The following is a 14104-nucleotide window of genomic DNA, read 5'->3' as shown; positions in this document are numbered from 1 at the left end:
AGACTTCTGCCCTACACATGTAACCGTTAAGCTGTGAGATTATACACGTGATACACCTCTAACAGAGCAACCACTGGTTTAGATTATTAAAGAAACTTCTTTAAAGAAACACAAGTATTTCAGCATGTACAAAGTAATGAGTTCAGAACTGTCCAACATTGTCACTTCCATACATTCTCTTCCTCTTTATAGCCTTGAAGGGATTTAGACCTTGATGGCAACAATCCCAAAACAAGAGTAAAATGAATTTATTTTATTGCAAACAAACGTCTAGAGTTAAATTTCTCCACCCACTTTCTTTAAAGAGAAAAGGAATCAGCAGGCTAAGGAGATACACCCATTTGAGAACCGACATGATTAAAAATTAGATATAAAATGGGTGACTCACAGTTTCATTAGCTTACAAAATGGTGGAGTAACTACTACAAGCACACTAGGTATACAGTATTTTGTGGGGAAGTTATACAGACACACAGCTAACTTCATATAGATCCCATTAGACAACTGGATTTACAACAAGTTTTGTTTAATAAGAAATGGGCAAAGCCAGCTTCTTTTCAGAATCAAAATGCAGAACAAATGGAAAAGAAATTATGGTGGTGTACCTTCACAAGTTTGAGCCTCCACAAGTAATGCAACCAAGTTTTACAACTTTAAGAGCTTCTACATACACTCCACCTTCACTATTTAGCTCCAGGTTTCCTCTTCACCCCCATCTTATTGAATTCCAAGTGTTACAAAAAAGTCCTAGTTTATTGCCAGAAACTTTTACCTCCCCCTTCCCTCCTCCCCACCCAAAAGCTTTATAGAGAGGATGGAGTGTAATATGGAGCTTTACATTATAAATTCATGAGGGCTACGAAGGAGCCTCCACACGAATCTGGTTGCTCATATTTCGATCGTATTGTGACACGACTCACGACTGTTTCTTAGAAATTGGGGTAAATGGGGAAAAAGGAGAAAATTCTTTAATAAAAAGACACCAGGTACAAAGCAACGTTTTACTTTTGTTGTGGTAAAAAAAAAAGTCACATTTTACAGATAAAATGTAGAACCCTGAAATACTGACACATTCTCTTATCGTGCACAATGCTGAGGTTCTCTTACGAATCACTTTAAAACTGCAATTAAAAATGTACAAAAAAAAGAAAAGAAAAATCAACCCACAAAGCTTCTAAAAAAGGAACCCGCAGGCACTTCCTCTTGTGGAATGTTTAAAAAGTTAGCCTACTAAAGAAAACAGTCGACTTCTTGTGAAGGTTTGGGAGAAATATGTATCAGTTCATTTATTTGGGTATTCAATAATATCCTTGGTGATAATGCTGACTCCATGGCTTCTGACCCCAGAATTGCTGCAATAAATGGATAAATAGTTAATTTAATGTGTTATCACATAACACACCCCTTACAGAAAAAGTTTTTAAACAGATATCTGACTTCTCCAGGAACCTGAGATTAAAACCCTCTCAAATAGCAGCAAATTCCAAAACAACTGGAGGCAGTTACGTTCACTTCACAGTAGTAACACAGAGTCAAATACTTCATGCCATTAAGACCAATAAGCCATAGCTGATATCTGATATATCAAGCCAGATTAAGCTGTGCAGAGAAAACTATTTATAATATTACTTGGCATTAGAAGATTCTGCTATCTGGTGTTGGTTACACATTTATTTCTAAGCATTCTGAAACACCCGACGATCAAATTAAGAGGAAAGAGTTTGGTTATTACTACTTACACCCTGCTGCCACTGGTTGTAGCCCTGAGATTGGTTTTTGTAGCCACGATTATTCCCCCTTCCTCTGAAGTTCTGCAAGAGGACAACAGTTTTGAGCCACCTCATCTGTGCAGACTTTTCAGAAATACAGCAACACCAATTCTACTGCCACCAAAACATCACATGCTATACCCAATCTTTCAAATATCAGTATCAGGTCTGGGTTAAAACAAAGACGTAATACCAAACGCCTGTCTCAAGCAGCTGCTTCTTAAAACTTGGCTGTTTAGTGCTGGTGGTTTTACCCCAGACTCAGACTACTGTTGCCAATGGTCTGGAAAGCTGGCTAATCCAGTTTTGACTCACCCTATATCCAGCTACTAAACTGCACTAGGACAACTAAAAATACTAGAGCTTGCCTATTTTTAGTTAGGAAAGACTAGTTGCTACAAGGATGTTATCTGATCGGACAAAAGGATATGGGTCATACAACTTAAAATAGAAGAGTTAGGTCACAAAACTTTAAATAAAAGCTACAGTACAAAAGACTCCTTGATATTGGTAGATAGAATACTGCATTTCCCATTTGTATTAGACAAACCTGCACCATGTTTATTAGCTTGGGCTCCATCTGCTGGCTCTTCAGTAATCAAAATTACAGTTTTCAAGTACTTTCACTGATACTGATACTGTGTCAGTTTAAGACTGAGACTAGTATGTCCTTGGTCAGTTTGATACAAGATGTCCAAACAAAGACTCTACAGAGCCATTTTCAGAAAATTCTGTAAGTGCCTCTGACTTTACCTTCAACACAGATACACTCTGACTTCAAGGTCAAACAACGGTTACTGATGTTGTAGGTCAGAGATCATGGGGGAATGAAACAACTTATTAGCATAGCTGTTCCTATATGGATTTTTGCACACCTCTGCAATATCTAACTAGAGCTGGGCATTGCTTTTATCTCAAGCTGTTGGACTATAAGCCAGACTTAAGCATGAACTGCATAGGGCAACTCTACAGTCTATCACAGAAACTCAGACTATGAACTGCTTTACAGTGGAACAGAATCCCTAAAAATCTTCAGCTTTAGCAGGACTAAGTCTTATTAGGAAACGACTGCATCAGCGTTAGCTCTTCTTACAGCTCTAGGCACGTACTCTTAGCTAGAAAGTTAAATCTTTTGCTATGGAACTAGGTGTACCAAGCTTGCCATTATCCACAGCTAACAAGTCTTTCAACAACAGAACACTAATCCAGAGTACTGCACGTCAACTAGTAACTCCCCCATCAAAAACATTACCTGGTTGTAGTTTCCCCTGTTGGGCATTCCACCTCTGTTATAGTTTCCTCTGTTTGAGTAGCCACCTCTGCTAGGAAAGACAGGGCCACGAGGATAAGGATAGCCAATGGCACCGCTGCTGCCGCCGCCACCGCCACCTCCTCCGCCACCACGCTGTGGCATATTGCCTCCCCTCCTGTTGTATCCACCTCGATTGCCTGGGACTGCAGAGAAAACGTTTGCTCAATTCAAGTAACTGTCAGTTCTTAAGTATTTCTCACATAGAAAAAAATAGCTCAGAAAAGAGACCGAATGAAGGTGAAAAAACAAGATGCCAAAATTCTTCGCAAGAGTTCCGATGCAAAGATTTCAAAAATAATCTTTTTTCCACGATGGCCAGGTGATGTAAGTGTACAAAACACCCTCTTAATGTGGCATTTAACACAGGGAAGCACTAATTCTACAGTAAGAACTTAAACTGTACCTCAAACTACACAAGCAGTGTAATTTTTTGTGATCCTCAGTTGTTACACATCAGAAAATTAGCTTTGCGCTAACGGTCAGGCTATTAAAAACTTACTGGAGCCAAAATCGATGTTACTGTCACATAATGGTTGCAATTCACGTAAGACAAGCTTTTCGTTTTCTTATTTTTGCAAAGTATCTGTTATCCCCAAAATTCATACACTGATTTCTAGGCTCACCTCCTCCTCTGAAGTTGCCACGCATGTTGAATCCTCCACGCCCCCTCTGCCCTCTATTAAACTGATTTTTATTGCTCTTCTTGTTTTTCTTTGAGCCAGTGTTCTGTTTCTTTTCTGGCGGAAGAGATTTCTTACTTTCTTCTTTATATTGTTCCAAGAGTTTCTGAGCTTCTTCTTTTTGCAACTCTACATAGATTATTTCATCAAAACATTCTGCTACCTCTGGCAGTGTGAAGTTCCCTATAATTGCAAAAACACTGAGTATTCAGCATCTCCATTCAGCTACAATTCAAGCTGTATTTAACCACCTTTCTCTCATTCTTCCTCCCACCCCCAACATTCTCTCAGCATAGGGACAAAATTACGTAATTTGAGCAGTAAAGAAAGGTAAGAGTGACAAAAGAAATAAAAGGGTCTCCATGGAGTTACCAGTACTGTTCCAAACCTTGAAAGCATTCTGCCTATGCTTTTTTTTCTTTTATAAGCCTCCACTCAGAACATCAGTTTCTGCCAAATATGTCACTTAAATAGGGCACTTTATGCCAAGACAGCTTTGTGCATCTGCATGAAGCATATCAGCATAAATGAGTAGTGTTAAGGACTGCAGCAGAGGGAACACAATATAGTGTTGTCCTACAAGTTACAATAGTCTTCCAGTTTTGTTTAAGTACAGCTGTTTAAGATAACGTAAATTTTTAGATTTCAGGTTTACTTAATCCTTTAAGCAGATATTCAGCATCCTAAAACACAGTATAGGATTATGTTCCATGCCTTTCATTTTGAGAACTGCATGCTCTGGAAGATCTTTTCCCTCCACCTCTGCCTTCTTTTGTGTTCTTTGCTTGTAGTCTTCATCTTTTGGGCAAACAACAACTGCTTTGCGCTGGAAGCCTGCAAACAGGCACATTTTTCTCCTCTGCGCAGCTGCAGACACATTTGTCTGAAAAAAATGCAGTAACTTACTACACGTAGCTGTCATTGTAAGAGTTAAGGAAGTCAACTTATGGTGTATAGACTTCACCTCTACAAGAGCTTGCATTGAAGTTTACAAATAACTGGATATAAAGAAGCTGCATAATGCAAAGTTACGAACGAACGAGCTCATATCAAAGTGTTACACTATTCCTCCCACATCCCAAAGAAGTTCAGAAAAGCATTTGTAGTAGCATCTCAACTTTGCGCATTAAGTCAGTAAGTGAAACAACCGCTATTAAAATATAACTTTAATCCCACTTAATTACTACATTACAGCCTACAGCAAAATTCCTTAACAATTTTTTACTGAAGCTTCTACCTGATCCAAAATGAAATTCCGCTTCTTACGAGCTGCAATCTCAATGAATTTTCCAAGACACTGTGGAGCTCGCTGCAAAAGTGTGTTCAGTTTCCCAGTGTCTGCCATCTGCCGCTTAAAACCTGCAACCTATAGAAATTTGAGTTATGATAGACCCAACTCTTACAACTGAGATTTTGCTTTAATTAATTTATTTTCCAGAGGCTTCCATTCAATACCACAAATGCAAACTTCTGATTCTATTTCTTTATTAACAAAAAATTTGGGTGAATTGACACAGCTGAATCTAAGGTATACTCATTGTACTGCTGATTCAAAGCTGCATTTTCTGTACTGAGGACAAACAATTGGGAAACATCAATTATTTAATGATTAATTGATACTTATTGCAAAAGAAACTTCAGAATCTGGCTGTGCTGTGTATGACAAGGAGCTCAGTACCATAAAATCTTTAACAGTCACAGTCAATCAAATAATGATCATGTGTTTCTTAGACTTCTTAGATTGAAGGGAATTCCCTGCCACCCAAAGACCTTGGACTTACAGCAAGTCTTTAACAATCAACTTACCATCATTTTGTCCATAATAGTATTAGTCCCAAGAATGTTGTATTTCCCAGGATTTGCTGCTGCATGTTTAGTAACCCATGTAGTCTTGCCAGCTCCAGGCAATCCAATCATCATCACCACCTATTATGACACATGCCATATTTGAGATGCTAGCTCACAGATATTCTTTAATAAGCAACTTAGCCTAGCAAACCCAATGGAAATCTAGTATGGAGAGTCACAAGCTACTCAGTATTAAAAGTCTTCAAACAAAAAGGTCAATTTTCTATAACAGCTTAAAATCCAATGCTTCCATTCATCTCTCCTCAACAACTTCTGAGATAATCAGGAATCTTACCTCACAATCTTTCTTTTGCTCAGGTCCCTTTGGTCCTCGAACCCTATCTTCCAGGGGGACCTTCTGGATGAAGGTATACTCTTCAGGTACAGGAAAATAAGGTTCATCTTTCTGACCAAAGTTGAACTCAACTGCACAGTTATGGCAGAGAACATGTGGAAAGAGCGGGCGCCCATCAAGAACTTCCTTACTAATTTTGAATGCAACACCAAGCTCTTGTCCGTTCTTGGAATATGAGAGCTCCACTTCATCACCATCAAAATTCTGTTTTACAGACAAAGCATTAGTTTGTGTAAAAACATTCACACTGCTTTGTTAAGGCGCATTAACGATTTCACCAAATTAACTATGTTTTTTAACTTTTATAATACCATTATAGAACAAAGTAAATCCTTAAACTGGAAGACAGCCTTTAAATGTCAATGATCATGTTAAGATGTGATTATTTTTTTTCAAAGCCTTGGGAAACATGAAAAAGGTTGATAGCAGCCAGTGCTGATTATACATGCTACTTCTACCTTCTCAATATATTAAACAACTTGTCTTTTTTCAAGTTTTTTTTTATTTGATCTACTGCTTCTCACATCAAAGCAGCCTAAAAATTAAAGGATGTTTTTCCTCAAGAGAATACTTAAGAGAAAACTTACAGCAAAACATCCAATCACATCATTTTCATCAAACTTCTCACCAAAGTCTTCAGTCTCACAATTGCATGTCTTTATTCCTTTTAGAGAATATCCGTAAGAAAATTCTTCTTCACCTGAAGAATAAATTTCAACTTATTAAAAATATGTATTTTCTGTTGAGAAATGCAGTCATTTTACAATTACTTAAGTGAACTGCTGTTCAGAATATTTTCATTGATGCCAAAACAAGCTATCACCCCCAGAATAGCTACAGCTGTTTCTTGCATTGAAGAATTCAATACTCTCATTTAAAATTGAACAGCAGCGTTTTCCTCATCCTAACTTTAAAAGCTTTATGCTACTGGTTCTAGATTCTTGGTGACAAAATGCTGAAACTCTAGCTAAAGACACAAGTAAGTATTTTTAAACTCTGAAGACCTGTGCATCAGTATACCTGTAATGCAGTTAGTCAGAAAGGCATTTCTGAATTAAGTCTCCAGTAGCACTTACCCCTCCCCATTTTAAAGGGAGTTTAGCAGACATTCAGCCTATGCGACAGCTGAGGATGAAGCTGCAAGGAACAAGCTAACAGCAAATGTCAAACACAAGAACTCAGATGGAATTTAAGTACTTATAACTAGAAAATTGCTGGTATCAGAATGTTCCTATTCATACACATTTTCCATAGACATATCTCATCAGCAGCTAATAGTTAAAAATACCATAATTTTCTGCCCCCTTTATCTACTGAAGTTGTTATTTCTAAAAGGAGCTGGAACAACAAACAAGATTTCTGCCCCCCAACTCCAGGAGAATAGTAATTATCTGCAAATTTTTCTTCCTGGAGTAAGCTTTATAATCACAAAACAGAAATAATAATTAAAAAAAAACATTGTGATTTATTACACTACACGTAAATCCTTAAAGACTGTCAGGTTTTAAGGAATGTTTTTCCACAACCCACATAGAAAGAATTAATTCTCAAATCACATATTTCTAAAAACCCTGAACAGTTAAGCTTGTTTGTCCCAGTAATAAATTCCCACAGTGTCCAGTGAATAACTCAAGACCCCTTTTCAAAATACATGGACTACAATCATTGAGTTTCACAGCCACTTTTCTCTTAGCCAGACAGGAAAACTTCAACCACACAGACAATATATAAATTAAATAAATACTTGAGGTCTTACCAAGCAACATTCCACTTGTGTTCAGTGACCAGCCAACTCGCACCTCATGTATATCAATGTCTTTTGTATACAGGTGTTTAACAGGAATCTTTTCTGTAACCTATTTTTAAATTATTCATTAAAAGTTATATTGTGTTTTTTAAGACTCCGACAAGAAAGAAACAACAGTAACATCCACAACCTTTATTCTCTGCTTATATCTTCACAAGTCTGCAGAATTTTATTATTTTTTTTTTTTTTGCTTAAATTCAAGACTTAAACACATCTGTGAAATCACAAACCAGTCACTAAACACTCAAATCTCTTGACTGATAGAGATGCAAGACATCGTATACCTTCAGAGCACTTAATCAGAGCAAATTTCTCGGTGGTCACAAATATCAACCCTCTTGATAATGTATTAAAATTACAGCCTACAAGGAATATGTCCTTATCAATTAGAAGCTCTGCTACAACTTTGGGATTAACAGCAAATTGCTTTGCCAATAAAGTGCGGTATGAGATGAAAACACAGTTCTAGACAGAGCTGGGGAAATACCACACTCATGCCTTTTCCAGAGAAAGCAGAGATCCTGGGCAAGTTGCCAACTACCAAACAACGTAACCAGATTCAAAAATCTCACGCAAGAGCATTGCAAGCTGAAGGCTACCAGCTCTTCCTCTAATTGCTTTTTATAAAGTGTCACCAAATTGAAGCGGGAAAAAAATTACCTGACCATTATACCACCACTTTCCACAAATATTTGAGTCATGTGACCAAGGAAAAGCTTAAAAAGTAACAGGACAATAAATACAGCGTTTCATGTTATTGTCCTCCCAAAGTTACAGTCACCAAGGAATGGGATCACCACCAACTTAGTATGTTACCAGTTAGATTTGGAAGTAGTGGAAAAAGTGAACAGAACAAGCACATATCCACATACATCCTAAGCAAATCAGGCTTTGATGCCCTTAAAAATAAAAAAAAATAGCTGACTTTGTGACTCCTGATTTTCTTCCCTCACAAGTGGGAGGAATCTGTTTCTTGTAAGGCTGATTGCTCTTTTCCATTCCAACCCTTCAGAGGAACTCCAGTCCTCTAAATTCAAGAGCCCAGCTAAATACTCACGTTTCTGCGTAAACAAGGCAAAACTATTCAGGTTGGAAGGGACCTCTGCAGGTCAGCTACCAAACTCCCTGAGTATTTTGTTTTTGTTGTTATTTTTGGAAAATTTGAACTTCCTGTCATCTTCACGAAGTACACACAAGTGAGCTTCTGACTATTATTTTAATTCTTTATGTTTTGGTGCATGAAGTGCCATCTAAAATTCTTGGTTCAAAACTACAAGACGTTATATGTTCATGTCAAATGCAACTTTCTTTTCACATTAAGTTCTTAAAAGAGAAAGCAGTTTCACAAATTAAGACATCTCTCACTGAGAGCCATTTCTCAGCCTTGTTACAGAATGCTTTCTTTAAGATCTAAGACTGAAACAAAGTATAAACAGTAAAATATTTAGCTACCCAAAACAGCCTCCCACAAAAATTAAAGTCTCACCTTCATCTCAAAGCAGACTTTGCCTTTAGAAACTCCATAGGAAGCTCTTCCCCCAGCCCAAAGGAAAGCAAAGCTTTCCATGGTCAGTGAGGAAGCACTAAACCGGTCTCTTGAGATTTTAAAATGCAGGTCACAGTTATCTGTTGACAAAAATCATTGCGTACTTCAGTTAAAAAAAAGAAAAAAACAAAACAACAAAACACACCACCAAAAAACAAAGCACAACTTTCCAATTTCATGCATTAAAAGTTATTTCAGTTTTCCAAGGTGATTTTAAGACAAACAGCTGCCATTTGGCAAATGCTAACCATCTTTTAGGAAAAGAACTGAACACGTGCCAAAAAACTGAGGAAAATACAACTAATAACAAACATGATTTGCAAGGTGCCATCTTCCACCATTAAGTTCCCAGGCTTCTCCCCCCCTCGCCCCCCCCATCTGCCTAAACACTTGGCTTCCATCTCACTCACCTCAACCTTTTTTTGGCAGTTACCCAATGCAGAATATCTGGAATATGCATGATGCTCTTTGAGCTACTTGCTAGATACCTTTTTGCAAAGCCTTACTCCTCGCGTCTGAAAGCAGTTAAGTGCAAACACGGGTATTTTTGTTTAAGTACTGAAAGTAGTACCGTCGTCTTCAGGAGACATACAGTCTTTTAGCAAGTCCAATTAGATTAAGCCAATAAAATAAAGTCAGTTAAGTGCAGATAAGCACACAGCACGTGATAAGTGAGCTCATTTTGTGTAAAGAAAAAAAACAAAAAACAATCCAACCAATCACGATCTGCAGCATGAACTCAACTATCATTTTGAGAGAACCCTAGGAACCTTAAATGGAACTTTTGTTATATAGACATCTTCAGGGCTGCTGCACTGTAAGTTCCAAGTTTATCTTCCAGTAGCTTTAAAAATGACAACGTAAAGTGGTAAAGGTGCAGGATATGGCACTTGAATTCCCCAGAGTAAGGAATCCACATAAGAAACTCTGAACCTATTTAACAGTTACAAGAAAGGTGTAGAATTATCAACCAGAGTTATTTTCTGCCCTAGCAGAAAGTCTGTATGATGCCCAAGCACACCAAAATGCAGTTGTCCTTGCATTTTAATACTGGTAATTCTCAAACAGGAGATCTTGTCTGCACAAAGCCATCTGCAGCTATAGTTAGGTCTTAAGCATTCCCGTTAATACTTCTAATTGTTGCAGGAAAACCAAACAAAAAAGATCTGAAGAATAAAACAGCGTAGGTTACTTTTAAAGCAACACACAATAAAAGAATTTCTAGTCAAAATGCTCTTCTGAGACACAAGTAAAAGAAGCACTTAAGAGCACTAAACCTCTTACACGTCTGGATTGTGACAGTCAAGAAAGAGAGCCAAGCTGTTACACAATTCACTCTTTAAAGCTATGATTGACTGGGTGCTCCCAACAGCCTGCTGATACTTTTAGTTACAGTTTGTCCATAGCAGAACTTTCTACTAGATACAATTATCACAAGTAGCAACCAGTCAGTTATTGGGAGAGTTAAGAACTCCCACAAAGATGGCTACTCACCAAGTTAGCAGCTAGAAGATAATGGCATATTCAGCAAAATACGTGGCTGTAAACTAATGTCTCCTTCCATTTCAAAACATTTCTCAGGAAGAAAAAACCTGAAACTACTAGCAAATATGCCAAATGAAGCCAAAACTTAAGGTCTCATTTCATGGCATTTTAAAAATCCAGCAAGTTAGTGCATTACCTGAAGTTTTTAAGTTTGCAGTAACTTCTCATACTTACCCAAAAGAACAAGTTTTTACCCTGCTCATGGTATACCACAGTATTACTTACACAAATCACCTCCACACCACCTCCAACTCTCATAATACATGAATGGGTCATTTATTTTTTCCGGAAGACTTAAGCTGATTGTTAAATTTCTCAGAAAACAGCAGAAGAAACCCCAAGCTTGCTGATACATAAATAAGACTTCAGTGAGTTATGCAGGAAACCCAGTCCAGGCATTTTACTTGCATAACTATCTACTATTGGTACTTTAAGCGAGAAGTTGATGTGCTACGTTATCAATTTCTCCAGTTGTTTCAAGCATCATCTATACATACTGAACACTCAAGTCACTTTCTCCATATGCAAGACTAGTATTTCATTTAAAGATTTCTTCAGCAAATTATTATGTCACATACTTCCCGGTAAAAATTTAGCTGCATATCGTTAATATGAAGGCTCATGTACCCTTTTATGTGCTAAGACTGAAGGAACAAACATTTCTATGCTGCTCGGTAATGTAAGTCACCAAACATCTTACTCCACGTTTCTGAAATGTGGGGCTCTAAGATTAAAGACAATATTGTATCTTTGCAGACCAAAGGAAAGCATGGGTACTCACAGGTATCAAGACACACCACTGTGTCATCAAAGTGTTCATCTTCTTCTTCAACGGGTGGTTGAGGGGACTTGGCCCTAAGGAAAAAAAAAAAGTGAAGATTGAAGCCAGGCATTCTCCCAATGCAAGAGGAAACGTTTTTTTTTTTTAGAGTAAGCCCATCTTACCTCTCCTCATTCATAAAACGGTGCCCAGCATTGAAAGCTTATTTACCTGCTGTACTTATTTTCTTCAATGTATTCAAAATATCCTCGGCCATGGTCTTCACGCGGTCTCTTGACGCCCCTCTTTTTCTCACCAGGTTTTTGTTCTGTTTTGCCATCTCCTGTAACAGAATCAATGATTTTTAACACCACGAAGGAACTCTTCAATTGGAAATAAAATCCGATAACGACACTTTTGACTTCGGAAACTGCAAGAGCACCTACGGCAAAACAAAAGCAGCCCACGGAAGAATCCCGTTTTTCACTATAATAATAATAACATCGTATCAAGTTTTCTCCGGGGACTCAAAACCCATCCGCTAAACCTCCCCAAACCGCGACGGACGCGACCACCGATGCAGCGCGAGGCCGAGCGAAAGCCCGGGCCGCTGCCGTGCGCAGCGCCGAGAAGCGGACACAAAGCGGCGCGGCGCCGCCCGGCCCGCACCCCGCCGCCTCCAGGCCGCCCGCAGGGGCACGGCGCGCCGAGCACGACGGCGCCGCCTCTCGGCCGCCGTGCGCGGCGGGAGCTCCGCGCGGGGCCGCCCGGCCGCCTGCGGGGCAGGGATTCCGCCTCCGCCCGCCTCCATTGTACCAAGCCTTCCCAGCGCCATCCCGTGGAGCTCCGACCGGAAGTGACGTCACGCCGCCCGGCGCTCCTCAGCACAATACAGCGCGCCCCAGCGGCCCCTCGGCGCCCGCCCCTCCCCCTCCCCGCCGGTCCCTTCCCCGCGCCCGCCCCTCCTCCCCCCGCCCCGCGCACGGCCCCGCTCCCCAGACCCCCGCCCCCCGCGGGGCTCCGGACCCGGCGCGGCCTCGAGGGGGCCACGCGGCGAAGGGGCGGTAGAAGCCACCCCCGCTCTCCCCCCAGTCCCCTTCGCCCTCTCCCCCGGGGGAGGCGCCCGCTCGCGCCCCGGAAACCGCCCTGCCGCCCGTTGCCCCGCTCCTCGCGGCCGGGGGGGGATTAACGGCTCCCTCCCCCCTTCCCGCCGCGCACACTCACCCCCGGCCGCCTGGGCTCCGGGGCGGCCTCCGCCGCCGCCGCCTTCCGCTTTCTTCTGCTGCTGCTGCTGTTGCTGCTTGGCGGGGCCGGCCGGGCCGGCGGAGGCAGCCGCCGCGGGTCCCGAGGCGCCGGCAGCGCTCTTGCCCGGGGCCTCCTTGGCGGCGGCGCGCGGGGCGAGGAGCGGCGGAGGCTGCTGCTGCTGGGGCGGCTGCTGGGCCTGGGGCTGCTGCTCCCCGTGCCCGTTGGCGTCCCCGGCCGCGGCCTCCTCCTCGTCGGCCAGCTCATCCTCCCCCTCCTGGAAGCCCTGGTCGTCTCCGTTCTCGTCCTCCTCCTCCTCCTCTTCCTCCTCCTCGCCGCCCGCCTCCTCTTCCATCGGGCCGCCCCCGGCCCCCGCCCGCTCGCCGTTCTCTTCGCCCAGCTCCATGGCGTCGCCATCGGCGGCCTCCAGCCCTTCCTCGTCGTCGTCTTCCGCCGCCGAAGCCGCGGCCTGGTCGAGGCCTCCCCCCTGGCGGAGCTGCGCGGCGCCGCCGCCGCTCTCGGCCGCCTCCCCCTCCATGCTGCCGTTGCCAGGCTCAGCCGCGCTGCTGGCGGGGCCCCCCCCGCCGGCCTCCTGGTCCAGCGCGGCCTGGAGCCGCTCCATCAGATCGGCCTTGAGGCCCTTGTCGGAGAGACGCCGCTTTTTCAACTCCTCCTTCAGCTCCGACACCTTCAGCTTCTTCACGTTGACGGGCGAGCAGCTCATGGCGGCGGCGGCTCGATCCCTGGGCGGCGCGCGGGCGGCTCTGGGCTCGGGCGGGCGGCGGCGGCTCTGGGTCGAGGCCCCGGCGGGAGGCGGTGGGCGGGTGGCGCGGCTGGTTCGTGCGGCTGCGGCAGCTGCAGAGCGGACCCGCCTGGCGCCAAATCCTTTCACCGAGCTCGCGAGGGAGACGCGCCTCGCGGGGCCGAGCACGCAGCACTGCCCGCCCCGCCCCCGCGCACGTAGTCCCTCCTCCCCCTCCCCCCGCTACCGTAACGGCCGCCCGCGCGCGCCCCTACCGTAAATACCCGTCCGAGCGCAGCACGCCGCGCGGCCCCCGCCGCCCTCAGGCGCGTGGCGGCTCCGCCGGGTCCCGCCGAGCCTACCCGGCCGTGCCCGGACGCGGCGCAGCCGCGGGACGAGCGCCTCTCGCCCCGTTCCGCGGCCGTACCTGCGCCATGTTGGGCAGGAGGCGGCGGGAATCTGCCGCACGCGCGGCTGGAGGCCCGGCCCCGACGCGCC

General features: G+C 43.3%; 1 protein-coding gene across 1 annotated transcript; it reads right to left on the bottom strand.

Moving 5' to 3' along the window:
- Nucleotides 1-238: 238 nt before the first annotated feature.
- On the bottom strand, nucleotides 239-13829 carry HNRNPU (heterogeneous nuclear ribonucleoprotein U). Its single transcript, XM_085219604.1, has 14 exons — nucleotides 12847-13829; nucleotides 11854-11965; nucleotides 11644-11717; nucleotides 9258-9397; nucleotides 7721-7820; nucleotides 6552-6664; nucleotides 5905-6168; nucleotides 5568-5687; nucleotides 4999-5127; nucleotides 4476-4644; nucleotides 3705-3944; nucleotides 3022-3224; nucleotides 1740-1811; nucleotides 239-1352 (listed from the first exon to the last, which is right to left on the bottom strand). Exons 1-14 carry the CDS (start codon nucleotides 13586-13588, stop codon nucleotides 1299-1301), a joined length of 2532 nt encoding a protein of 843 aa, XP_085075730.1. The 5' UTR covers nucleotides 13589-13829; the 3' UTR covers nucleotides 239-1298.
- Between the last annotated feature and the right edge of the window lie 275 nt (nucleotides 13830-14104).

The sequence above is a fragment of the Meleagris gallopavo genome, chromosome 2 (genome assembly GCF_905368555.1).
Source record: "Meleagris gallopavo chromosome 2, MGAL_WU_HG_1.1, whole genome shotgun sequence".
Lineage (NCBI taxonomy): Eukaryota > Metazoa > Chordata > Aves > Galliformes > Phasianidae > Meleagris > Meleagris gallopavo.
Note: the sequence above shows the minus strand (reverse complement) of the source record. Positions and strands in the feature narration are given on the sequence as shown.

Coding starts and splice junctions, on each gene's coding strand:
- HNRNPU (XM_085219604.1), bottom strand. CDS start 13,588: ATGAGCTGCTCGCCCGTCAACGTGAAGAAGCTGAAGGTGTCGGAGCTG. Junction 11,718..11,853: donor GAAGAAAATAAGTACAGCAG/GTAAATAAGCTT, acceptor TTTTTTCCTTAG/GGCCAAGTCCCCTCAACCAC. Junction 9,398..11,643: donor AGTGGTGTGTCTTGATACCT/GTGAGTACCCAT, acceptor TTTTGTCAACAG/ATAACTGTGACCTGCATTTT.